Below are 25,120 nucleotides of genomic sequence, written 5' to 3'. Positions count from 1 at the left end.
CCCACCCCACCCCTTTTCTTCTCCTCCTCCTTCTCCTTCCCCTCTTTCTCCTTCTCCTCCTGCCCCTTCTTCTCCTCCTCCTCCTTCTCCTCCCCCTTCTCCTCCTCCTCCTCCTCCTTCTACTTCTCCTCCTCTTTCTCTTTCTCACACTCTTCTCCTCCTCTTTCTCCTCTTCCTCCTTCTCTTTCTTCTTTCTCCTCCTCCTCTTTCTTCTTCTCCTCCTCCTCCTTTGTCCTTCTCTTCCTCCTTCTTTCTTCTCCTTCTCCTCCTCCTTTTTTTCTTCATCTTCTTCCTCCTCCTTTCCCTCCCCCTTCTTCCTTCTCCTCTTTCCAACCATCCCTCTCCTCTTGTTATAAGCGATGATTCTGTGGGAAGGGAAGGGGAGGGATAGATTTGAAAATAAAGGTAATGTGAAAACAAAGGGCTTCAATTAAAATCACTTGGACCATGACTCAGTGGCTGCTCTGGGGAATGGGGGGCTGACAAAGCCAAGAGCTGGTCCCTAAGGTCCCTGCAACTCTAGGATTGTGGGCTCATAGTCACCATCCTTAATGAGAAAATCCCCTCAGCAGGCAATTGAAGCTCCCTCTCTGGTGGCTGCTTTCGGGGTGTCTGAGTCTCAGGGATGTGGGAGCCCCGGGTCCTGAGATGCCAGAGTCAGGACAGGGGGAGCCTGGCTGGTGCTGACCTTGGGACACAGTGCTCCTGTCTCCCCATGGCTGGTCCAGGCAGCTCTGCACTCACCTGTGATTATAGGTAATGGCTGTCATGATGGAACATTGGGTCAAGTTTGCTTTGATGGGAAATAAGCCATAAAGCACCCTAGGCCCTCCCCCTCAGCTCCTGAGGAAGCAGTCAGGAAGGCCTGGGCTCCAACCCTGCCACTGGCAGGAAATCATGGAACCTCTCAGCCTCAGGTTCTCCCTCTGTAAAATGAGTAGTTGGACTTGATGGCATGTAAGGCTCCTTCCTGCCCTAAATCCTGATTAGTGAGAGAGACTGAAAACACCTCTGGTAAAGAGAGAGGTTGTAATCAGTTAGTCATTCAACAAGCATTTATTAAACACTTGCTATATGCCAGGTGCTGATTGCACTGCCCTCAGGGGAGCCTCTAGTCCTAGGGGAGGGACAGAGACAACATATCCATATACAAATGGATAGAGCTCGCATCTGCAGTCAGGCATTCACAGATCCTTCTGAGATGATTCAGCAATCCCTTTTGAGTGGAAGAGCCACCAACTCAATGGACCTTCCATAAGGGACAGTCCTTGCCTCTCTCACTCACTCTTCCTTCAGCTCTCCCTTGGGCGGCTCCCCTTCAGTTGACTTTCCTCAGCAGGTATCCTTCCTGGGAGAGGCTGAGCCTTTGGGCTGCTTCCTCTGCCTTTGTACTTCCCTGGTATGAGGTGATCCATTGCTGCATTCAGCCATCCTGAATTCTTTGGTTGGGCCAGCTGCTGGCAGCACCTGCTGTCACACTCTTGGAGCAGATGGGCACCAAGAAGAAGATGAGTCCAAGCCCTAGGCCAGGAGTTTGGACGGTGCCAAGTCAAGGTAAAATGGGGTTGGGTGAACTCTGTAATAGCCCCATTGTATGTTCTGTCAGTGTCCTTGATAAGTTAGGTCCCTCGGAGGATGTACCTGGGGGTACAATGTTGTTCATCCTGGGTGATATCTTGGCTTGTGCATAAATAGGGATGAGGTGAGCCAATGATGAGGCTTTTGAAAGACCTCAGAGAACAGCACGTTGGACTCCTGTTCTGGAGGCAAAATTCCTGATTTTCAAAACCCAGAAGGGAATGGACTGTGTGAAGAGTTGGATTAGCTGGCCCCTGAAGTCCCTTCCCACTTAAGAAAGCCAGAGGAAGTGACCAGGGCTTTGTGACCCCAAGACCCACATTACTGCTGGCACTTTCCACTGACTCAAGAGTTCATATGGGTGTCTTCGGTCTGAGCGCCATCAGATGTGGAGGCCTTGCTGTCCAAAAGATTGTGGGGTGCTCTCTGACTCTGCACTGACTGAGGAACGTGGGATGTCTGACATTTGTGTTAGAGGTGCCTAAGAATCCAAGAATAGGCATCGTGAGCTTGGGGGTGGGGCTTGGAGCTGGTCTTCAGTAGTGGGATTTCAGGAGCCAGGGGAAGGATGCTGGCTGTTTCCTCTGACCTTGGGCTTGAAGCATAAGCACTGGCCCTTAAGGGCAAGAGACTCAGCTGAGGAAAGGGGGAACCAAAAATGGGAAAGACCCTAACTCCTTGTTGTGTTTGCCCTTGGTTCTCAAAGAGGACCATGACATTAAGATGATGACATGACTTGCAACTGACTTCAATTTGAGTGAGGGAGTCACCAGCCTCCCTTTCTCCTCCACAGTCATCTGGGTCCAGTGGCCCGAGAGTCATCAGGATGACTAGAGATGACCCAGGATGCAATGGGAGACCTTGGCCATTTTAGGCTAAGGTCTTAATCACATTCTCACTTTCAGTGAGGTAAACTCATTCAATGATTAAGTAGTTACTCAAGGGATGGACCCTTTAATAAAAATAAAAATCAGACTGCCAGGGGAAGATTCTCAGGGTTCCTGGGTAAAAGAGAAACTTACTATTTAGTATTTACATCCACTCTGTGCTAGGTGTGTGGGAACCTGTTGTCCAGTCTATGAGCTCCAGAGTGAATTGGGTTTAAGGCTTGGTCTTTGAGCAAGAAATGTAGCCTGTAAACTCAAAGGATACAAGGCTACTTTTGACTATGGAAGTAAAGCTTCCCCTGGGTAGAGCACAAGAGGAGAGGGGAGGGGAGCTGGTAAATACTAACATTGACCCTAACTCCTACAGAGATGGTACAGCAGCTGCAGTTCCACTCATCACCAGCAGATGGAAGTCAACATAGTCACTGGTGGAAAGCTGCTTCAGGGCAATGGCCAATTCAGGAGGGGCTTCTAGGAGGGGGATGCCTTGTGCCTCTATCCCCAGTAGCCAGGACCCTGGACCTCCCGTTTGTTCCTCAAGGGTCTTCTGATCCTCGCCCATCTCTCCAGGACCTGCCTGGGGTCCCCACCTGCCCCTCTCCCTGGGCAGCAGCCTTCCCTCTGCCCCTTCTCCCCTCCTCTAGGGGAGGTAGGTAGCTAGCTTCAAGAGAGCCAGCCTATGGACAGAAACTGGGGAAAGAGAGGGGCTGGTGTCCTAGGGGAGACCCCACGCTGCGGTTCCAGGTCAGGGAGAAGGGTATGACAGGATCAGGGTGTAGGAAGGACCTTCCCTCCCCTTGAGGCACCCAGGGAGGGTCTTGTCCAGCTGAGCAGGAAGCTAGGACAGATCCAGGTGGGCACCAGTGCCCAGAGTTGGCAGTAAGCCACCAGCTATCTCTCTGGCCCTGGTCTGGGGACAAACCCCTTCCAATCTCCACAGCCCCGGAGGGACCCTGTGCCTCTACCCCCACTCAGTCAAGCCCATGAGCTAGCTTTTTCCATTGAGCCAAGGGGAACTAGCTTTAATATTAGCTCTGGCTTCCCAGGTCTTCCTGCCCTGGGGTATGCTCCTGCCCCAGAGGACTGACTGAGGTCTTCCTAGTAACAGTAAGGGGCAAAGGGCCCCAGGCCTCAGGAAAAGAGCTTGGAGTTCCAGGCAGGAGCTGGGTTCAAATATCCCTCTGTTCATCCCTCACTCCACCCCTCTGGGCCTTAGCTTCCTTATCTGGAAAATCCGAGTCATGACACAGCTTTGGTTCAAATCAGAGAACACTGATGTGGCCCTAATGTGTGCAAGGGCCAAAAGGGAAGCCAGACCCCTGCCCTCTGGGGTCTGGGGCTTCAGTAGGGGGAGGAAGCTCTCCAAGACGAGGGAAGGATCTCTGAGGAGCAGGTGACAAGGGAGGGTACTCCTGGCAGGGAGATAGCCTGGAGGGTACACATGGTGGCTGGAGGTAGCACACACTGAGAGTCTGGGGACCAGCTGGAACAGGGAGTGAGGTGGAAAGTTGTTGGGGGGAGCAGGGGAAGGGGCTGAAGGGGATGCCCTTTCTCTGCATGACCCTGGGCTCTGAGGGTAGATAAGCCCTCTTGCAGCTTCTCTGACTGTCCCCTGGCCCCTACCTACCCCCACTGGAGCTTGAACTGCCCTGTCACTGTCTCCCCCCTGGTTCCGTGGAAGTCTGGCCTTGAAGGCCTGGTCTGTCCCCTGTCAGCTGCTCCAATGACCTGGGGTGGTCACTAAGGGTCTCTGGGCTCCCTCGTGGGGGGAGCAAGGTGCTGAGGTGAGATGAGCAAGGGAAGCCCGTTGGGAGCCAGAGCGCTGGGGTTCCAGGTGACTTGTCCTATTTCTTCTAGTGTTTAAAATGAACTGGGGAGAGGAGTCAAGGATGAGTTGATACGCATTCTGTTAGAAAGGGACCTCAGTGACCAGCTGGTCCCCCCCAAGGTGCTGCCTAGACCATGCCTCCTCTCTTCTCCCTTGGGGTATGAAGGGACACAGGGCTAAGGAGCCCTGCCTGTTAAGGCTGGTTGGACAGTTTGGGCAGAGTTAAGGGACCTGCCCAATGTTACTGGGCAAAACTCAAACTCAGGCCTTCCTGATTCCTGGTGGACCACTCCGAGAACCGAATCTTTGGATCATGAAAGTCCTCGGTGGCACCTAGAACTGGACAGGATACAAGTCATGGGGTCTGAGGTGGGCAGAGAAGGTCCACCTCTCACCTCCAAACCTTTGTCTGGTGTGCTCCCCCTCCTCCCTTCCCTTCTTTCAAGATTCAACTCAGATCTCTATTCAGATGACGCCCAAATGTACATACAGGAGACAGGAAGACCTGAGTGTGAATACAGAGGCAGATCCATCCTAGCCGAGTGACCCTGGGCAAGTCACTGAACTGCCACGTGTCTTGGTTTCCTCCTCTGTAAAACGGCAGAAACCACTGCAGGGCTCGGCCCGGGGCTGTGAGTTCCATGTGCCCTCTGCACAGCCAGAGGGATCCAGAGCGCAGCGCAAAGACAAGGGGGAGGGAAATGACAGAGCTCAAGTGGTGGTCCCTCAAAGGGAGGAGAGCCAGAGGACACCGGGCTACGACGGAGGAGGAGCTGACTCCTCTGTGTGGGGAGGGGAGCGATCCACATTCTCTGCCTTGCTTCCCCAGCCTGGCCACTGCCGCCTGCCTTGTCTCACCTCCGAGCTTTTGCCCCGATCATCCCTCCTGCCAGGAGGGCCGTCCCCTGCAGCCCCAACCCAACCTCTGCCCGGGACGCTTGCACACCGTCCCCCTCCTCGCCTGCGCCTCCCCTTTCATAGAATAGAAAAGCCCCTAGAGAGCGGTGCGTCAGGGGGACACGCGGGCCAAAGCTGCAGAGAAGGGCAGGAACTTTCCGGCGCATGGAATGGTCCCGCCGGAAGGCTTGGAGAGAGCACCGGCCGGGCGAGTGGCCCAGTGTCATTTCCCACCTTAACTTCCGGTCGACATTCCGGTCGCGCCTGCGCGGGAGGGGAGGGAGGGATGTGGGAAGCATCGTTCCGCGCCTGCGCGTGGGCGGAAGTGCCGAATAAATGAGCGGGTACCTGCGCCGGCTAACGTTTTCCCGGCCGGTCGTTGGAAGTGCGTGCGCGCGCATCTCTTCTCCTTTCCCCTCCCGTCCCTGTTGCGCTCCCCTCTCGGCTTCGGCTCCGAGTCCGCGCCTGCGCGTCACGGTGCCCGCGAGCACGCCTTCCCCGCCTAACGGTCGTTTTTGGGAGAGAGGGTCGCGCGTGCGCGTGGTGGTCCCCGGGCACGCGCCTCGCCCCCTGGAGGTGGAGTGCGCCTGCGCGGGGCCCTGAGCGGCGCGCGTCGCCCCCGTCCCCGCTCCTCCCCCTCCCCCGGCTGGAGGCAGCGGATGCGGGTCCTGGATCTCCTACCCCAGGAAGAGGAGCTGCCGCCGCCTCAGCTCCTAGTGCTGAGGGGGCCGGGCCCTGCCCCGGGGCCCCGCGACTTCCCAGCCCCCGGTAAGTGAGGACGGGACCCCCGCTACCCGGGCAGCGCCTCTCCTTCCCCGAGCCCCCGGAAGTGCTGTTGCCCCCGTTTTATGGAGGGGGAAACTGAGGCAGGCCGCCGCAGGGGATGGAGTCCTGGGCGCCCCTCCCCTCCCTGGGCTCTGGGGTCCCACTGAGCGCACCCAGGGTGCCTCAGTTTACCTGTGTGGAGGATGAGCGTGAGCCCGGGTGGAGTCCCTCAGCAGGTGGGCACGTGCCCAGTGACCAAGGGGGGACAGAAGGGGAGGGGACGCCCCCCATTGTTCCTCCCTAGAACGCGCCCGCTTGTGTCAGAGGGGCTGGGGTGGGGGAAGGGACTCAGAGAGGGAGGGGTCGCCACATGGGAGAGCCCCAGCCCCGCACGGCGTGTCCGAGTGCAGGGGGGCAGCCCAGCAGGGGGCACAGGGGAGGGCAGGAGCTCCCACCGGTCCGTGGCCCCGCCCCCGGGCCCCTGGGCGGCCATCCTGCGCCCAGCCTTGGCGCCCTGCAGCCTCCCTTCATTCGGGGTCCTCTGGACGGTGGGCACCTTCCGGATCGCCGGGAGGTCACGAGGTCAGTGTGACCCCCGTGAGGTCACAGGCCTCGGATCCCGCGTGCTGCTGGGGACACTGGCCCTGATGGACAGACCCTGCCACCCGCCTGGTCCCGCTGACCTGGTCACCGCCCCCGATGACTGAGAACCAAGTGAGGCTGGGGACCGACTGTGGCCAGCCCTGCCTCACTGCACCTCTCCTGCTGCAGCCTGGGCAGCAGGGCTTCCTTTTCTCTCCACTTCTTTTTCCTTCTCTCTTCTCTTTCCTCTCTTCTGTCTCCACATAGGGCATGCACCCTCATCTGCCAGGGCTCTGCCCAAAAGAAATATAAATTTTAATCTCGGAAACTTTTTTTTTCGTTTTGTTTTTTCTCTTAAAGATCTTGCTCCCAAATCCCTCTAGTCCCAGACCCAGCCCCACTTGGTCTGTGTCTGGGCCTTGATTGACTCAGAGTGAGTGTAAGTACCAGTTGTTTCTGTTTTGGCCAGAAACCCTGAGGGTTTTCCCCTCCCAGATCTATTCTTTTAAGAGGCCTTTGTGGGCCTCATTTTTATTAAGCCTTAATCACTGAATGGGGGCTACCTCCCTGAGAGCTGTGAAAGACCTTAGCTTGAAAAGGCCCAGGCCTCCCACTGCCTCCAGGGCCATCTCCAGTCATTCCCCCAGAAGGGAAAGTGAGACTGGTAACTGCACAACCCTGTCTCACTTAAATCCAGTTCACCTGCATGTCACAGCCCCACCTTACCTTATTTCAAGAAGGAAGGACAAACAAGCATGCAGCAGCAAGAGCACCTGTGTGCTGGGGCCATCCTGCCCTCAGAGAAGACATCACGCAGAAGCAGTCTGGAAAGGGGCAGGGCAAGGGAGAGAAGGTCCAGAAGAGCCTAAGCCTGGAAAGGGATGAAGACATGGTTGGCCAGCCTGAGGGAGAGGCCTAGCAGACACTGCAGTGTGAAAAGCTGTCAGTTAGTTGAGAAGCGTCTGGGGCACGGTAGAGAAGATCCTTAAGGTGTAGTCTGGAGATGGGTGGGACAAGCATCAGAGGATCCCTTGACAGCAGCTCCAATCTACCCAAACCTTACGTGCTGGGGGAGATCCCTTGTTGGAAGAGAGCCTCTATGAGGCAAATGCTTTTTTATAATCTAATAATCAGGACTTTCTCACATCTCTGACAACTTGAAGACTAAAAGATGGTGCGTAGTTTGGTGTAGAAACAGCCCCGCTAGCATCGGCACTTGGGTTGCCAGGAAGCAGGTTTGCAATTCTTTGGGTCCCAGGAACCTTTGCCAAATGCAGGAACTCTCCAGAGAGAAAATCACGTGGTATGTCTTCTTTGGCTATCCCGTGGCTTACCCCAGTCAAATGTTAGCTGTGTCAGTACTGCTCCTAGGGCTATATCCCAAAGAGATCGTGAAAAGGGGAGAGGACCCACATGTAAAAAAAAAAATATTTATAGCAGCTCTTTTTGTGGTGGCTAAGAATTGGAAATTGAGGGGATGCCCATCCATTCGGGAATGGCTAAACAAGCTGTGGCAGATGAATGGAATGGAATACTACTGTGCTGTAAGAAATGTTGAGCAGGATTTTCTCAGAAAACCTGGAAAGACATATGTGAACTGATGCTGAATGAAGTGAGCAGAACCAGGAGGACACTATACACAGTAATAGCTACAGTGTGTGAGGATCAGCCAGGATAGACTTAGTTCTTCGCCAAGGCATTTCCAAAAGACTCATGATGAAAAATTCTGTCCACACCCAGAGAAAGAACTCTGGACACTAATGCAGATCAAAGCTGACTCATCTTCTCTTTTTGTTTCTTCTCTTTCATAATTTTTCCTTTTTTGTTCTGATTCTTCTTTCAGAACATGAAACGTGGAAATATGTTTAACATGATTGTACATATATAACCTATATCAGACTGCATGCTCTCTTGGGGAGGGAAGAGAGGAGGGAGGGAGGAAAAACTGGGAACTCAAAATGTTAGAAAAGTGAAGATTGAAAACTATTTTTACATGTAATTGGAAAAAATGCAATATATTAAATGGAGGGAAAATGCGCGCTGTGGAATAGGGTGGGACTTTTTCATCTTTGCCTATCTCCAGCCCCCTACACAGTGCCTGGCCTTGTCAGATGAAGCCAAATTTATAGCTCTGCACTTCTGTCCCCTTGGAATATGGGAATGAGACAATTGTCCGGAGCGGGGCAGGGGGGGAGGTAGGGTGTTGCTAGGGACTGGTGACTGTCAGGTGACATTTGTGTAGCCTTAGAGTTCAGAGAAACCCTTAGAGGTTCTCTAGTCCAGTTTAAAACCAAAGCAGGAACTTCTTCTTGCATCATTCCCTGGCAGGCAGTCTTCTTCTTGCCTTGTCTCCTGAGAGAGTGCCAGGTATTGTTGGGCCGTTGCAATGGTTGGCAAATTCCTGCAACTGCCCCGGCCCAGGAATCTGCTGCTGTTACTTGTACCTCTGGGGCCAAGTAGAGCGAGCCTTTGGCGTGATTGAAAGCAGCAGAGAGCTCCCCTTCCTCTTTTCCAGTCCTTTGCGCTTGGCTGTAAATCCTATGTTCCCATTCAGTATGACTGGAGCGGCTGATACCAGCCTCTCCAGGCTCCCAGCTTAGCAGCAGGCCCCCCAGATGAGTGGGAGCCAGGAGTGGGGAAGCCACCTGATGGTGACATGCATGCATGTGTGTGTGTGTGTGTGTGTGACATGTACCTTGAGGGCCTACATTTAATGGAACCCTCATTTTAACTTTTAACCACTGAGTCATTTGTGGACCCCTCCAGAGTGAGGACTCTGAAATCAGCTGAGTTTCTGATGGGTTTCTCTTTTTCACAGGATTTACAGATGGATTCAGCAGAAAAGACAACAAACAGAAGTGAACAGAAATCCAGGTAAGGGATGAGGATCTTGTACCTGTGGTACCAGCCTCCAGTCACTGTTGATTTTGGAAAATGCTGAGTTGAAGGAAGAAAACTTCCTCTCGAATCACTGCCAGAGAGGCCCTGAGTCCACTCAGTGAGCCAGCTGGCCTTTCCGAGAATTCCAGAGAGAGAAGGCCTTATGTGTGAATCAGAATGAATGGGGTGGAGAGAGATGCAAGGAAAGAAGGTGAACTGGGAGGGGCACAAAGTTGACCTCTGGCTTTTTGACAGAATCTTCTGAATGAGGCAGGCTCCTTTGATTGGCGCGGTCTATTTTGATCAGGCATTTCAGGCTCACTGATGCTACCCATTCTTTCACCCAAGTCTCGGCTGGTTCTGCAAGCTGTCAGGGAGGTGGGCTGACGAGGAGAAAGCTGTGGTCCCTTCCTGACCTGGACCTTCCCATCTAGACTGGAGCCCCTGGTGAGAGGGAGGGACGATGAGGCTGTCAGTTATCAGCAATGGCTGCCTTCTTCTTTCCCTCCAGGAAATTTTTAAAAAGTCTGATACGGAAGCAGCCCCAAGACCTCTTGCTAGTCATTGGAACAGGCGTCAGCGCCGCTGTGGCCCCTGGTATCCGTGCCCTCTGCTCCTGGAGGAGCTGTATCGAAGCCGTCCTGGAAGCAGCTGAGCAGCTGGAGGTCCTGCATCCGGGAGACGTGGCGGAATTCCGCAAGAAAGTGATGAAAGATCGAGACCTGCTCGTGGTTGCTCATGACTTGATCCGGAAGATGTCACCGGTAAGGTTCCAGCCCAGACAGGGCCTGAGACTCACAGCCCACGAGTGGCTGGGTCCTGGGTCAGGACTGGGGTCTGGCCTGGAACCAGGGATTCAGTGGTTTTTAGGGAACTCTCAGCTGAAGAAAGTCACTTTACTGATGCATGTCAGCAGGGTGGTCTTAGCTGCTTGAAGCATCAAGGTCAGCGACTTGGCCAGGGTCAGAGAGGGGTGTGAGCCCTGGTCTCCTGCACTCTCTGACCTCCTCCATAGATGCTTTGTGAGGCTGCCTTTCATCAGTCCAAAACAAAGACCCTCTTATGGGGGGTATCGACCGCTGCTTTTCAAAGACGAGCTGGAATTCTTGCTCTGCTACCTGGGCCTGTGGGCAGGTCACCCTGGGCCTCACGCAGCCTTAGCTGTGCCTTGAGCCTAACAGGAGCTTCCCCACCTCCCTAACCCAAAATGCCAGCCTGCTGCTTCTGGCCTGGTGCAGGCTTCACAGAGGCTTTATTAATAAAGTGTAAACTGAAAAGGATTCTGGGTTGCCAGAGAATTGTGGATTTGGAGTCATATCCGTAGGATTCTGGGATGGCAGAGAATTGGGGATTTGGAGTCACATCCTTAGGTTGGATCCTAGTTGGGTGAGCCAGGATAGATCCCTAGGCCTTTACTGGCCTCTGAGGGCCTAACTGGCCCTGGAGGGGGTGGGTCTTTGGATATACCTAGTCACAGAGCACCATGATTTTGCCTTCACAGCGCACAGGGGATACCAAGCCCAACTTCTTCCAGGACTGTTTAATGGAAGTCTTTGACAATTTGGAGCAGCACATCCAGAACCCCACAGTGCTGCAGTCCATCCTCACCCTGATGGAGCGGGGCACCATGGTCCTTACCACCAACTATGATAACCTGCTGGAGATCTTTGGCCAGCAGCAGAATAAGCCAATGGAATCCTTAGATCTGAAAGATAAAACTAAGGTAGGGAAGAGTGAGCTTCCTTGGGGCACATGTGCAGGCTTCTGGGGCAGAGGAGGGCTCAGCTTTGCTTTCCTTGGACTTCTGCACCCTTTTACAGAGGAGGAAACAGAGGCCCAGAGAAGGAAAGCAGCTGGCATGACTTCCCAGACCTGGTTAGACATGGAGCCAGGTGGCTTGACTCAAATGGGCTGTTGGTCCCCCTGCTCTTACTGGTGCATTGTAATTGAGCACAGACTGGAGCCAAAAGTAGCCAGACCCCTCTGCCCCAGTTAGTGACATGCTTCCCAAGAGCCTTCCTTTCCTTCTCCTTGGGCCAGCTTTGTACTTGCCTGTACAGGACCATGAAATCCAGAGGTCTTCAATCATTACAGAACAACAATTTAGCAAAGAATCTAATCTTATGGCTAAGTATGTACGGGATGGGGGAACCTGAGGCCACGTGGGGTCCTCTGGGTGCTCAAGCACAGCCCTTTGACTGAGTTCATACTTCACTGAACAAACCCCTTTAATAGAAAGATGTTTTTGGTAAACCTTGGACTCAGAAGGCTGCACCCAAGGACCCAGAGGGTCACACATGGCCTTGAGGCCCAGTTTCTACACCTTGGTGTATGCTGTGATATGGAATGTGAGGAGAAACAACTGGGAAAATAGACTGGTCCCAAGAGGTGATTTGTGATACCTTCTCCCAGGGAATGAATATGCTTATGGTCATGACAAGTCAGCAAGCTTTTAGCCCATGCTAGGTGCTGGGCAAGCAGAGAAAGACCAGAACAGGGGCCTTGTCCCAGAAGCTTCCAGTCTAACGGGAGGGATGGCACCCAAAACTCTGCACTGACAGAGTGAGTCAGGGATGAGCCCATCCAGGCACCCATGGCCGCCTTCTATCTTGGGGTCCTGGCCATAGCCGGGCACATGTCTGTGGCACTTGACCACTCACTTGCCATGCTATCAGCTTGATATTTGTAGGTCAATCTCTGTTGCTTTGTCACGTAGCTAGTTAGCATTTCAGGCTCCCCCAGGGAGGAGAGCTTCCTCTGAATCAAGAGAGGAAACTGAGGCACAGAATAGTTAGGTGACTTTCTCCGGGTCTTGTGACTGATGAAAGAGCTGAGACCTGAGTTGCACTGAGGGCTTGCTGGTGTCACTGAAATCCCTCGTGCTCCCCCTGATTCCATGAACTGGTACCCAAAGGGAGGGCAGAGCACTATGGAACAACTCAGAGCCCTGACCCCAAGAGGCATACCAGGAAGTCTTATGGGGAGATGCTATGGAGAGGGTGCTGGTTCATGCCCAATCTCGGGCCTGTGATTCTGGAGTACCCTGGCATCTTGACAACATTTAGCAGAGGCACATCCTTAAGTAAGCTGTCAGTGGGCCTCCTTTCTAGTAGAGGTTAGGATGGAAGCTTAGTCTGGGTTCTGGTGAGATCCCTGGGGAGTTTCTGTTTTGAGCCAGGGCAAAGATTCAGCCTGGCCTTGTTTTGGCAGGTTCTCCAGTGGGCCAGAGGGCACATGAAGTATGGTGTTCTTCATATTCATGGCCTATACACAGATCCCTGCGGGATGGTTTTGGATCCTTCAGGATATAAAGATGTGACCCAAGACCCAGAAGTAATGGTATGTCCATAGGGCTTGCCCAGGAGTCAGAGGTTCTGACTTCTCATTCTAGTTCTGCTGGAGGACTCCATATGTGATATCAGAACAGTCCTTCTGCTTGTCTGGGCCTCAGCTTCCCTGTCTGTAAAATGAAAGGGAGCTAAGGGCTCTACCCACTGTCAGGCCTTTAGCATTGCATTTCCCAGAAGGGGTGAAAACCTCCAAGTCCCCTTCAAAGCCTGGGCCAGCTCAGTGTGCTGAGAACCACCCCCCCACCCCTTCTGGAGGCCCCTGGACCCTGGGCTCCTTAGCCCTCACCAACCTGGAGCTCAGGACCAGCATGGATGTGGGTGTGCCCACAGAAAAAGGTGTGGGCATCACAGCTGGACACTGGGGACATGAAAAGAGAAAGCAGCCCATGGGCAACATTGGTCAACTGGCTACTCAGAGGAAACCTGGTCCCACCTGGGTGGTCCTGGGCTGGCTGGGCCCAGCTGCAGCAGCAGGGCTCAGGTGCTGCCTCTATTGGTTTTCCTCTGAAACCTCAGCCTACTGCCCTTGGGATTTCTGCCCCCTCCATCACCACTGGCCTTTGATACTTGAGATTTCTGGGTCGCCGGGGGAGCCTGCTGCCCTGGTTATCCTGCCCCAGTGTTCATACCTTTGTACTGCTCCACATTTCTGCTCTTTTTCTCCCCATCTTCCCTGACTTGAGCCTTTACTAAGCACATTTATGTTTCTTTGCTCAGTGTTTTTTCTGAATTTAAATTTGAAAATTTTTAAGCTTAATAAGCATCCCCCCAAGATGATTAGCTGGCTTGTAGCTTTTACCAGCCGTGTGCCCAGGGACTGCGGTGTTCCTGTGCTTGGCAGGGCCTTGGCCAGCTCTGAGCCACCTCTCGATCTGGAAAATGAGGCTTTTCTGTGGGGTTGTGTGACTGCCCCCTGCTTCTCAGTGAGTCGTCCTCCTCTGAATCCTTAAGATTCTGAAAAACAGGTCCCATGAAACCCCTGCCAAGAGTGCTTTAAAGACCCCAAGAGCACATGGCCACGTAGGGTCTAGAGATCTGTTTGGGATGAGTGTGGTGAAGCCAGTTACCTTTGGGTGACTTGAACCAGAGCCTGCACAGTGAAAGCTAGATTGTATAGAGTAAGCAGGCCTTTCTAAAGTACCTACTGTGTACCAGGAGCTGTGCTACCCAAACAGAAATATCCCAAGCCCTCTTCAGGAGGAGGTCACCTTCCACTGGGGGGAGTGTTCAGTAGAGAGTGATGCAAGATGGAAATTCTCTAGTTGCAGAGTGGAAGTGATTGGCAGTGGGTGCATGTAGGTGTCAGCAGGTGGCAGCGCATGGGCCTTGGTGCTATTTTAACAGGAGGCAGATCCAGTCCCCAGGGTTGGGGGCTGTGTAACTGGCCAGGCCCTGTCTGCCTTATTCATTTCTTCCCTCATTAAACCTTCACTGAGTACCTTCTGTGTGCCTGGTACTGTGCTGATACATAGAGGGCCAAATGAGAGTCCCTCGACTTCGAGGACACAGTAGGGGAGACAGAGGTGTGAAGCTAAATGCTGATGGACAGGAGGTAACGAAGAGAGGGATTGGGGAGGGCTTCCTATAGCAGGTGGGACTTTAGCTGGGACTAGAAGGAGGTCAGGGGTCAGAGCAGAGGAAAGAGAGCCTGCCCAGCCAGGGGAATCAAAAGCTGGTGGGGCTAGTTTGTGGTGGCCACTCTGGCAGTTTGTGTCCTCTAGGAAGTGCTGCAGAATCTGTACCGGACCAAGTCCTTTCTGTTTGTGGGCTGCGGTGAGACGCTGCGGGACCAGATCTTCCAGGCACTGTTCCTGTACTCTGTGCAGGACAGGGTGGATCTGGAGCATTTCATGGTGGTGCTCAAAGAGAACGAAGACCATTTCTTCAAGCACCAGGCTGACATGCTCCTGCATGGCATTAAGGTCGTCTCCTACGGGGACTGCTTTGACTACTTTCCTGAGTATGTGCAAGACCTCGCCGCCCAGATCTGCAAACAACAAAGCCCAGGTGTGTATGCAATGGGGCTTGAGGGGATGGTCCTGAAGACCTGGGGCGGCCATGGGGCCAGGCCTGCGGAGGGGTCAGTGGTGAAGCCAGTGAGGACCAGGACCACTTACGGCCCAATATGGCATGCTTAGATCTGTACAAGGCCAGCTTTGGAGAGTGGCCAGAGGAAGACACCTGACCAAGGCAGAGGGGAAGGGAAGGGGTGGGGTGACTGCTGTCCTGGTGCTCATTGCGCGTATCTTTAAGTTGTGCTCCCTTTAGCTTGAGTTTGTCCTGCTACCTCTCAGTTTGAAGGATGATTGGTGGGGGGCAGCGGGAGGCAGGGTACAGGGCTTAGACAATTGAGGTCCCAAGATGAACCAAATAATGCCCTACCCCCCTCCCTCCAGAAGAAGCAGAGCAAATCAGAACTGCAAGAGAAATGGACTTATGAATCCCCTAGTGCTTGCCAGGCCTTGGCCTACCTTGCTGGGTATGAAGGCTAACCCCTACATAAAAGGATTTGTTCTGTAAAACTTGAACTCTATCAAAAGGCTGCACCTGAAGACCTAGGAAGCCAGGGTGGCCTCAAGGCCGGGGTGGTGCTAGGCACACAGTTACATCCTCAACTTAGATGTCTGCCCCTTGGACCTCAGGCCCTGAATACAGCAGGTGCTTAATCTATGTCTGCTGATGGTTTATCTCAGGCTTGTGGCCTGGGGAGGTGTGTTGGGCTGAGGCAATTGGGGGACCCAGGCTTCCTACAGCTCACGAGTGTTTTTTGTCACTCGCTCTTAGATGCTGACCGAGTGGATAGCACAACACTCTTAGGTAAGGACCATCCCTCTGGCCCTGGGCAGGGGCACATTTGACCTGGGGGTGGCGGAGGAGGGCCTTAGATTGTCATCCCCACGAAGGGCCTGGCCCTTGGCCTCGGGCTCCCCCACCCTCTGGGAGCTGGCCAGAGCAATGTTTGAGGAGTCTGGGCCATGCAAACTCTCCTCATGGGATGGGGGTCTGTGTCTGCACCTCTAGGCAATGCCTGCCAGGACTGCGCCAAGAGGAAGCTGGGGGAGGACAGCATCCATGTTCCCAAAAGAATCCGACAGTCGGATCCAGGTCCGTGTTCTTGGGGAGGGAGATTTTTCGTAGGGGTGTGTGGCCAACCTGGCCCCCGAGTCCAATGTTCACTATGTGTCTTTGACAGATGACTCTGGAGGGTCTTGAGATCCCAGAGACCCCTGAGACCTGCACCTGGAAAACCAGCCTCCAAGCCACCAGTGCCGGCCCCAGGACCCCTACTTAGACACTGACACCTGAGGGAAGACCCCCCAGAGGGGCGTGGCCCGGGGTGGGCTGGGGCCTCCATGCACACAACTTCTAGGGAAGGGATTGACATTTTTACATTTCAGGTATACTTGGAAAGGACCTGGGACAACTGCCTCAGGGATAAAGTCCAGTGCTGGCCTCCCTGTTTGTGAAGACCCTTTGTAAAGGGGGGTGGGAAGATGGAAGAACTACCTTGCGACCCCACCCCCACCCCAAGGCACCAAGGAAAGAGGAAACTAGGGACCCTTCCCTTGGGTGGCTCCTGAGGCACAGACTCTGTAGAAAGCGGTTTATTTTGTGAACTAAAAAGAGAAGGGCTTGGGTCGGCCCATGGCAGGGCAGGGAGGAGGGAGCTTCCTTGGCAACAGCAGTGCTGCCCTGTGTCCCCTAAGGAGCCCCAGGGGGATCCTCAGGATGTCACACTCCTTTGGACCCCAAGACTTGGCCCAGATATCAGGAGGACTGGCTGGAGGAGAGACCCTTGGGGCTTGCGTCAAGTGGTATAGGCGGAACTTTGCCAAGGGCCTGTGCTACTCTTAACTGGGCAGGCCTTGACTAGTGTCCAGACGTGCCCTGCCCTTGGCTAGGGGGGGCACCTGGCCCGGTGTAGGCTGGGGCCATCCACACTAGCCTCTGCCCGTCACACTACCCACTGGTAGCAAGGCTGCCTCCCCCTCGCTGGGAGATGTGAGGGACCAAGCAAGGCCTGGCCGAGGAGACCTGGCTAAAGAGACCCAAGGGAAGCCAGACATGAAATCCAAGTCATTTCTTTGGAGGCATGGGCCTCTCTCATGTCTCTGGTCAGTAAAATAAAGCCTGAATGAGCTTGGTGTGTGGGTAGTGAATGCTTCTCGCGCTGGGGCCTGTCCCAGTGCAGGCTACTTCGGGGTATGAGGCTGGGGTCGGGGAAGGTGGGGAGAAGATGAGCCTTTCCCCTCCCCCTACCCCCAGGCTCATCAGAACTTTTGACCACATCCTGGACAGCGCCTGTGCAAACACCCTTCGAGTGGAGGACCTCTCTCAGTGTCTGCATGATGGGAGAAGGCTCCTAATTTTAAGGGTGATGAAGTATTGACAAGGCTCCACCTGACTTATCGCCAAATTAGCTCAGAGTATGTTGGGCTAAATATAGGCTGTCATCCCTGGGGGGCCATGAGGGTACTAGTTGTTTTTGCTCTAAGGTAACGTAGAACATTGGGTCTGTAGTCAGGAAGACCCGAGTTCAAATTTGGCCCCAGAAGCTTAGTTGGGTGACCCTGGCTGAGTCCTCATCAGTAAAATGACCTGGGGAAGGAAATAGCAAAGAAGGGATCAGGGAGCGTGGGACCAGACAACAAGTAACTGAACCACTGCACCAGAAGGGTGGGGGGGGGGCTGGAAGGGGGGAGGGAATGGTCCCAGAGCATTGTGACTCGATTGGAGAGCTCATACAGGGACTTCAGTCAGCCGGACATACTGTGTCACAACAGAATCACTATGGTGGTCCTGGTGCTTGGGGTGGGAAGGGTTCAGGCTCTGCTAAGCGCTCTTACTCCCCACTCAACCCTGAAAGGTGGGTGGACTCACAGCCATGCAGGCCCCAGGATCACCCCTCTAATCCACACCATGCTAGTAGGGCTGGTGAGCTCTTGGAGCTCCACTTTGCACAGGCAAGGGTGGTTTGCGATCCTCGCCATTCCAAATTTTCAGGTGATGACTGCTCATGCTTCTCAAATCATTTTAAATGTATTTACTTCAGCCTTTTAACCATTCTATAACCGAAAGCTTTTCTAGCAGTGTTTCTAATAGAATGCCCTGACCCATTTCTGGTAGGCCCTTTACACTCATTGGACCCTGTTGTCCTCCCAACGACCCGGGGACACATTACCCTCAAGTGAAACTCAAGCAGCTACAGCCCCTAGAAGAAAAGCATCACCCCCAAATCCCAAATGAGCTCAAGGGTCCCCCCACCTCCCCTCGTGCTGAGGGTAATGCAACAAAGGGAAACGGCAAGTTTCTGGGCAAGATACCAGTTTATAAACAGTGTTGTGTATTAAGATGGGTCAGTGACCAAGAAGGGACTGCAAAGACCCAGGGGGAGGGCATAGTAGAGAAGCCTTAGATAGGCCTACAAGGGTGGCTGATCAGGCCCTCTGCCTCCTTGGCTAGAGCAGACCCTTCCCCTTGGCAGAAGAGAGGGAAGGACCGGGACTGATAGCCTTGCCCTGGGCAGGGAACCAGCCCCAGTTGCTTGTCTGCTTACAGGTAAATGGGAGGGGAGGCTTTAATCTGAATGGCTGGGCTCAAAAATGGGCTCAGACACACCAAGGAGCAGGAGGGATGGTGCAGTGACCCTCATCACTAGATTATAGAATGTGGTGTTAACTTTCTTCTCTGCCATCCTGGCTGGCAGGCACAAGTCTCTGAAACCCCACGTTCCAATGTCAATAAGAGTAGCACTAATAAAACCATTTAAGGTGCACCCAGCCCTTGAAGGTGGCTGTTACCCCATTTTACAGATGGGTCACTTGCATAGGGTCACACAGCTGGTATCTGGAGCAGGATTAGAACCTTGGTCTTCCTGATTCCCCAATGCTATCCCCACCTCACTGCCTGCCTTCAGTGGGACCTGCTTGGCTTCTGGTGGGTTCAGAAGTACCTGGGGGTACCTGCTAAGGCCCTCCCTGTTCTGGAAACGTTTCTGCAGCTGAAGCTTAGGAGGGGCGAAGGCCAGAGAGCCCCCAGTTCCTCAGGCCCAGCTGGGATTCTCAAGGGGAACCCTGATGAGGTTTCTGGTCTTGGGGCCACCATCAGCTGGGAAACCAGGGCTGAGAAGCAAGAAAATGGAAGCATAGGCAGGAAGTGTAGATGGCTTTTCTAGGGTCAGTCAGAGGACAGGGACGGTAGCTCTACCCGATTCCCAGTGTTTTGGGAGTGCCCCACTTTGGGTGGGGGTCAGAAAGGCCAGCCCCCACCCTTGCAGGACAAATTACTCCCCGGTCCTCTGCCCCTCTGCAGGTGCACAGACTTCACTGACATTTACACTCATTTAGCATTTTATAAAATGAGCTGCTGTAGAACCAAGTCTGCAAGAACAAAGTTTATTTCCTACGAACATGACAAACAAAACGTCTGGCTTGAGGCCCTCTCCCTTCCCCTCTTGGCTGGGGTCCATTTGCTCTGGGCTCCAGCACCTGGACTCTGCCCTGGTCTGGCCCAGGAGCTCCCCACCCCGGGGAGGCCTTTAGATGAGCCTTGAGCGACTTTCTCGGCGCCTGCCTCGATGCTCCCGGCTGTCATTGTCCGGGTACAAAGACAAGTCGAGGGTCAGGACTCGGCTGAACATGCAGTCCCCTTGCTGAAAGGGAAGTGGAGATGATACCCTTTTAGAAAGGGGTTTGGGGGGAAAGGGGGCAGGGGGGTGAGGTCAGAGCAAGGTCACCAAAGGGATTTCTTCAAAACCTCCCGCCACCCCCAGCCATAGCAGGTAGAAGGCCCTCAACTGGCTCTGCATCAAATGGCGCTGAGGCCCCAGACCCAACACCAGATCTGTGCAATCCATGGCCAACGTTAACGGTATTTAATGGGGAAGAAAGAAAGAGGCATGACTGAGCCAATGTCCAGGTCATGGGGTCAGGAGGGGGGGGCGGGATATGTGGGGCCAGCACCCCCCAGAGCAGCGAGGAAGGACAGGGGCTGTCAGGGCCCCAGCATAGTAGCCTGGTGTGTGCATCTGAGAGAGAGACAGGCAGAGAGACGGATGGGAGGGGCCATCTGAATGGACACCTCTGTAGGCATTACCTCAGGGTAGATGCCCACGAGCGCATCCGCTTTGGAGTAGAATTCCTCTTTGAGGGAAATGACGATCATCTGGACTTGCTCACGGGTCTGCTCCTTCATGTAGCTCGACACCTGCCCCCCAAAGTGGCCACAGGTTTAGCCCATCCCTCCAGCCCTGGTGTGTCCTGGGAGGGAGGGAAGGTCTGCAGAGACTCTTCCCCTCCTGCTCCCCCTCTCTCTGCAGGTCAGGCCCTGACCAGCTTCTGGATTCCTTCACAGTGCTCATCAGTGAGCTCCAATGGGCCCAGCCTGGGCTTTGGTCTGGGCCTGCCCTATCTGCTTCCAGCTCGAGTCGTCCCCACTTGACAGATGGAGAGGTGAGGCTGGGAGCCATCAGGGTCAGCCTAGGTGGGGCTGAAGCCACCACTAGGCATCCCTGGGAGCTCTGCCTATGGGTAGAGGGGGGGGACCCCAGCCTTCCTTAGGAGACATGAAGACCTGGGGGAGAGTGTGGACTGATCCCTAACAAGTGGAACAGGTTGCCCTGGCCGGTAGTAGCCCCTTCCCTCTGGGTGTGTGTGAGACCCCCGATGTGATGGACATGAGCGGGCTTCAGCGAGAAGTGCATGGGCTCCAGTTCAGCCATGGGGTTGAGGCCCCAGAAGTGCCCCATTTGGTCAAGTGAGCCAACGGACCTTTCTTCCTCTCTGAGCCCAGGTAGAGCCCCCCGGGACTCACCTTGCCAATGTTTGTATTGTCCAAAGCCGCATCCACTTCATCGAGGACAAAGAATGGCGCTGGGCGGAAGCTGAAAGAGGTGGCAGGTGGTATAAGCAGCAGGCATGTAGAGTGCCCTTGGGTCAGGGGCCGGAGCTGGGCTGAGGAAGCAAACCTCACCCCTAGGGGCCTGGGCACCCAGTGTGGCCATAGTCCCCAAGAAAGGGTGTGGTCCTGACATACAGCAGTCCTTACCTTGAAGGCTAAGTCTAGCAAGGCCTACTGTGTGTAAGACTTCATATAAGAGCAAGTCTCAGACCCATCTCTGCCCCCCACCCACCCAAGCTCTCCTCTCCCAGGGAGCCTTCCCTCCTGGACCACGAACCTCCTCTCAAAGGACAAACTCCCAGAGCCTCAGGGGCTGGGGCCCAGCATCTGCCTCCTTTGGCCCAGGCCCTTTCCATAGGTACGAGGAGCTTTGGTTCCCCTGTTTGGTTCCTGGTTCAGAGGACATTGAACACTGTCCCCAAACCACCTGCTAGCTCTGAGCTCCCTCCTTCTCTCCAAGATCCAAGATGGTTTTCCATCTCTGTGCCCCTCCCTCTTCCCAGTACATGCCTTCTGTTCTACATGGGAGGGGGGAAGAAACTCTGCTATTTCTTGGGGTGGGCCTCAGGCCCCCAAGTGCGTGCTGCCCCTCCAGTCTTGTTGTCCAGGCTGGGTGGGCTCTGTAAGACTTGAAGAGGGTGGACCGCAGTCAGGGGCCGGGCCGATTCTGTCTCCATTATGCGGCTGCTGCCCCCCCACCCCCTACACTCAAGGGTCCTGCACCCTACAGGTGGAAGGGGCTGGCAGGGGTTTCCTTTTGCTCTGTTGGTCACTGCTGTGTTTGCTGGAGCATCTTATAGGGAATCCTGTGTGATGAGCTCCTGGAAACCAGGGCTGCCCAGTGAATCGTATGCCTGCCCTCTCCTGAGTATCCCCTGAAACAGACAGGTGGGCCTGAGCGAGCCAAGGCTCCTGAGCATCCAGCTTTGGGGCCACCCAGCCCCGTGCACAGCCTAAGAGGAGGTAGGCAGCACCCACGGATCCTCCTTGGCAGGTTTTCACTAACTCACAATGGTGGGGAGGGGGCTCCTCTACCAGGACAAGGCCTGTACACAGCACCTGACACACAGTAGGCACTTCATAACTACGGACAGAAGGGGGACAAAGCAGATCATAGGCCTTAAAGAAAAAAGGGTGGGTGGGGCCCAGAGGCAATGTCATATGGAAAGAGGTGGGAGACCTGCATTCAAAGTCTGTATCTTCCCGTTTCAAGCTGTATGAGTTCCTTTGGCTCTGAGCCCTAATTTCCTCATCTGTAAAATAGGGCCGTCGATGGTAGGTTTGCCAAGTGCTGCTGATGCGAGCATTTGAGATCCCTGGGTCACACATTTCAGGGCCTCAAGCATGGCTCACTCGGCAGAAGTGATTTTAGTAGTTATGAAAAGGGCTAAGTTGACATTATGCTATCTGCTTTTAGCAGCTGCAGTACCTACCTATGCACAGCGAACAGGAGCGCCAGTGCTGCCACACACTTCTCTCCCCCTGACAGGTTGTCCATGGGCATGAAGCGCTTGCCAGGGGCCACACAGTTGTAGCTGATCCCTTCCAGATATGGCTCCTCTGGGTTCTCAGGGCTCAGAAAGGCCTGCAATGTTTGTGGGGAGGAACACAAGTCAGTCTTCCCATCTCTCCTTCTCCACTCCCCCCCTACCCTACAGTGAGGCCAGACCCCAACAGGGATGACTGGAAAGAGGAAGGCAAAAGAATGAGCTCTTTATCTTGGGGTTAATGGAGCTACAGATAGTTCACGATGTGGGGTTGGACTGGGGTCACTGGCATGGAGGTGACACCTGAAGCCATGGAGAGTGCAGAGAGCCCTGGGGGACCCCCACGTAGAGGGGGAGGAAGTGAATCCAGAGAGAGCCCAGTTGCAGAATGTCAGGGAGGGGAGGGGCCAGGAGGAGTGGGTCAGTCAGTCAAGAAGCACAAATTAAGTGCCTAGTATGTACCAGGTACTGTACTAAATGCTGGGAATTGAAAGATGGGCAAAAGCAGCCCCTGTCCTCAAGGGCTCACACTGAGTCTCACAAAGACGCAAAGCACTCAGTACAAACCAGAGAAGAACACAAAAAATGGAAGAATCTCCTGGGCAGGCACTGGGCCCATGGGAGACAGAGAGGCTACCCCCAAGAAGTCAGGATGTGGAGGTGACGGAGAAGCTTCCAGGCAGGGCCACTGATGGCATTGGGAGAGGGAGCATCCTGCCATGTCACTGGACCCAGAGGCCTAAGAGGACTGCAGAGAGAGGCGAGGCCAGAGGATTTCATGTTTGATTCTGGCCATCAACAGGGAATGAAGCGGACACTGAGTGGAGGATGGGCTGGAGTGGGAAGATCCAGAGGCAGGCAGACCCCTTCCCCCACGTATGGCCATGGTCCAGGCCTCCCCCCAGGGTGAGGCAGGGTCACAGGAGAGAAGAGGGTTGCAGAGGGGAAAGGGCCAGGCACTGGCATCGTGCTGCATGTGGAGGGTGGGAGATACAGAAGCCATCAGCATAACTCCTCACATCAAGGCTGAGTATAGGTAACTGGAAGGATGGCGGCTGGGGGAAGGCTCTGTCTGGGATCTGTGGAGATGACCATGTCCAAGCTGAGATGTCTCAAAGACACTTAGAGACGGGAGATGGAGATTAGCAGAGAGGGAAGAGCAGCACTGATAGCCCTGAGAGTCCTCACAGCACAGACAGCAGTGACCATGGCATCCATGAAAGTGGATGGATCACTGAGCGAAAGGCACAGAGGGAGAAGAGAAGGAGCCTGGGCCAGGCAGAGCTCTGGTGAGCGGTTCCAGTCTGGATAAAGACCCTGCAAAGGAGGATGACAAGGTCACCAATGTTGTTCCACACTGCCGAGGTCCAGAAGAGGGACTCTGACTTGGTATTTTGAAGATAGCAGACAGTGCCTATGGGTGCAGGCTCACTTGTCCATTCTAGAAGCATGGCTGTGAAAGGGCCGAGCAATGCAGGGCTGGAGTGCGAGGCGAGGAAAGAAGCAAGAGAAAGATTAAGGCTGGGGGAGATCTGGAAGGGGCCAGAGGATAAGAATGCATCTGAAGAGAGGGGCCGAGAGAGGTGAGGAAGGGGCTTCAGCAACATGTGAACCAAGAACGACCAGAAAAGCAGGCAGAGGAACTAGAGACCAAGTTGCCAACATTCACTGGCTTATGGAGAAAGCAAGGAGTTCTAGGAAAACATCTACTTCTGCTTCATTGACTACACTTAGGCCTTTGACTGTGTGGATCACAACAAACTATGGCAAGTCCTCAGAGATGGGAGGACCAGATCGCCTTACTTGTCTCCTGAGGAACCTGTACTTGGACCAAGAAACAACTCTTAAACCAAACATGGAACAGTTGATTGGTTTAAGACTGGGAAAAGACTATGACAAGGCTGTATACTGCCACCATATTCATTTAATTTCTAAGCAGAGTATACGTGAAATGCCAGGGTGAATGAATCAAAAGCTGGAATTAAGGTGTCAGGAAAAATATCAACAATGTCAGCTACGTGGACAATACCACTCTGATGGCAGAAAGTGAAGAGGAATTAAGAAGCCTCTTGATGAGGAAAAATGAGGCGTGAAAAAGCTGGCTTGAAGCATAACATCAAAAAAAAACCAAACTAAGATCTTGGCAACTGGGCCCATCATTTTCTGGCAAAAAGGGAGAAAATGGAAGCAGGGTCAGATTTTTATACTCTTGGGCTCAAAGATCACTGTAGATGGTGACTACAGCCATGGAATCAAAAGATGCTCGCTCCCTAGAAGGAAAGCTCTGGCAAATGTGGACCTCACACTAAAAAGCAGACACATCACCGTGCCAACAAAGATCTGTATAGTCAATTTCGTGGTTTGCCCAGTAGCAACGTATGGCTGTGAGAGCTGGACTATGAGGAAAGTTGAGTGACACAGAATCAATGCTTTTGAATTGTGGTGCTGGAGAAGAATTCTGAGAATCCCTTGGACAGCAAGGAGATACAATCAGTCAATACTTACAGAAATTAATTCAGACTGTTCAATGGAAGGGGGCAGCTAAATGGTATAGCAGATAGAGCACAGGGTCTAGAATCAGGAAGACCTGAGTTTAAATCCGGGCTCAGACACTTACTAGCTATGTGACCCTGGTTAGGTCACATAAACCTGAAAGGCCTGAGAAGTCCTAGAGCTGGGTCTGGAGGGTGGGCCACAGTCCTGATGATGTTGTCTGAAGGAATGAGTGAATACATTTGTGCTCAGGATCTCAGATGTGGAGGAAAGGCAGCTGTCCTCTGGCCTAACCTGCTCACTTCAGGCTGCAGACAGCTGGCTGCCCAGAGGCACATCCTGAGCGTCTCTTATGGCCGCTGCCTATCTCAGCCTCAGCCCTGCTGGCTTCACTTCCATGGGGCTCCAGGTCACCTTTGGGTCCTCCCTGCTGGCTTCTTTTTCTTTTTCTCTTTTACCCAGGAACCCTGAGGG

General features: G+C 53.9%; 2 protein-coding genes across 13 annotated transcripts in view; one reads left to right on the top strand and one right to left on the bottom strand.

Moving 5' to 3' along the window:
• The first annotated feature begins 5,495 nt into the window (after positions 1-5,495).
• On the top strand, positions 5,496-16,908 carry FAM118A (family with sequence similarity 118 member A). 10 transcript variants are annotated; one of them, XM_072596619.1, is made up of 9 exons: positions 5,496-5,958; positions 9,356-9,411; positions 9,929-10,181; positions 10,919-11,140; positions 12,628-12,756; positions 14,594-14,774; positions 15,552-15,584; positions 15,789-15,872; positions 15,961-16,908. In XM_072596619.1, the coding sequence occupies exons 2-9, from the start codon at positions 9,365-9,367 to the stop codon at positions 15,978-15,980; spliced, it is 969 nt and encodes a 322-aa protein (XP_072452720.1). In that variant the 5' UTR covers positions 5,496-5,958; positions 9,356-9,364; the 3' UTR covers positions 15,981-16,908. The 10 variants fall into 10 exon arrangements, 8 of the variants coding, with proteins under 8 accessions (XP_072452720.1, XP_072452716.1, XP_072452717.1 ...); XM_072596615.1 differs by having other exon boundaries at positions 14,489-14,774; positions 16,166-16,908; XM_072596616.1 differs by having other exon boundaries at positions 14,489-14,774.
• A 2,238-nt stretch (positions 16,909-19,146) lies between these two features.
• SMC1B (structural maintenance of chromosomes 1B) overlaps positions 19,147-25,120 on the bottom strand; it is a 42,250-nt gene continuing 36,276 nt past the window's right edge. For all 3 annotated transcript variants that reach the window (XM_072596609.1, XM_072596611.1, XM_072596610.1), the window contains 4 exons: positions 22,100-22,251; positions 20,580-20,649; positions 19,863-19,973; positions 19,147-19,419 (listed from right to left, as the gene is read on the bottom strand). In XM_072596609.1, the coding sequence (XP_072452710.1) occupies positions 19,306-19,419; positions 19,863-19,973; positions 20,580-20,649; positions 22,100-22,251 (447 nt within the window). In that variant the 3' untranslated portion in view covers positions 19,147-19,305. The remainder of the gene's footprint in view (positions 19,420-19,862; positions 19,974-20,579; positions 20,650-22,099; positions 22,252-25,120) is intronic.

The sequence above is a fragment of the Notamacropus eugenii genome, chromosome 3 (genome assembly GCF_028372415.1).
Source record: "Notamacropus eugenii isolate mMacEug1 chromosome 3, mMacEug1.pri_v2, whole genome shotgun sequence".
Classification (NCBI taxonomy): domain Eukaryota; kingdom Metazoa; phylum Chordata; class Mammalia; order Diprotodontia; family Macropodidae; genus Notamacropus; species Notamacropus eugenii.
This window is presented reverse-complemented; position numbering and strand designations above follow the sequence as displayed.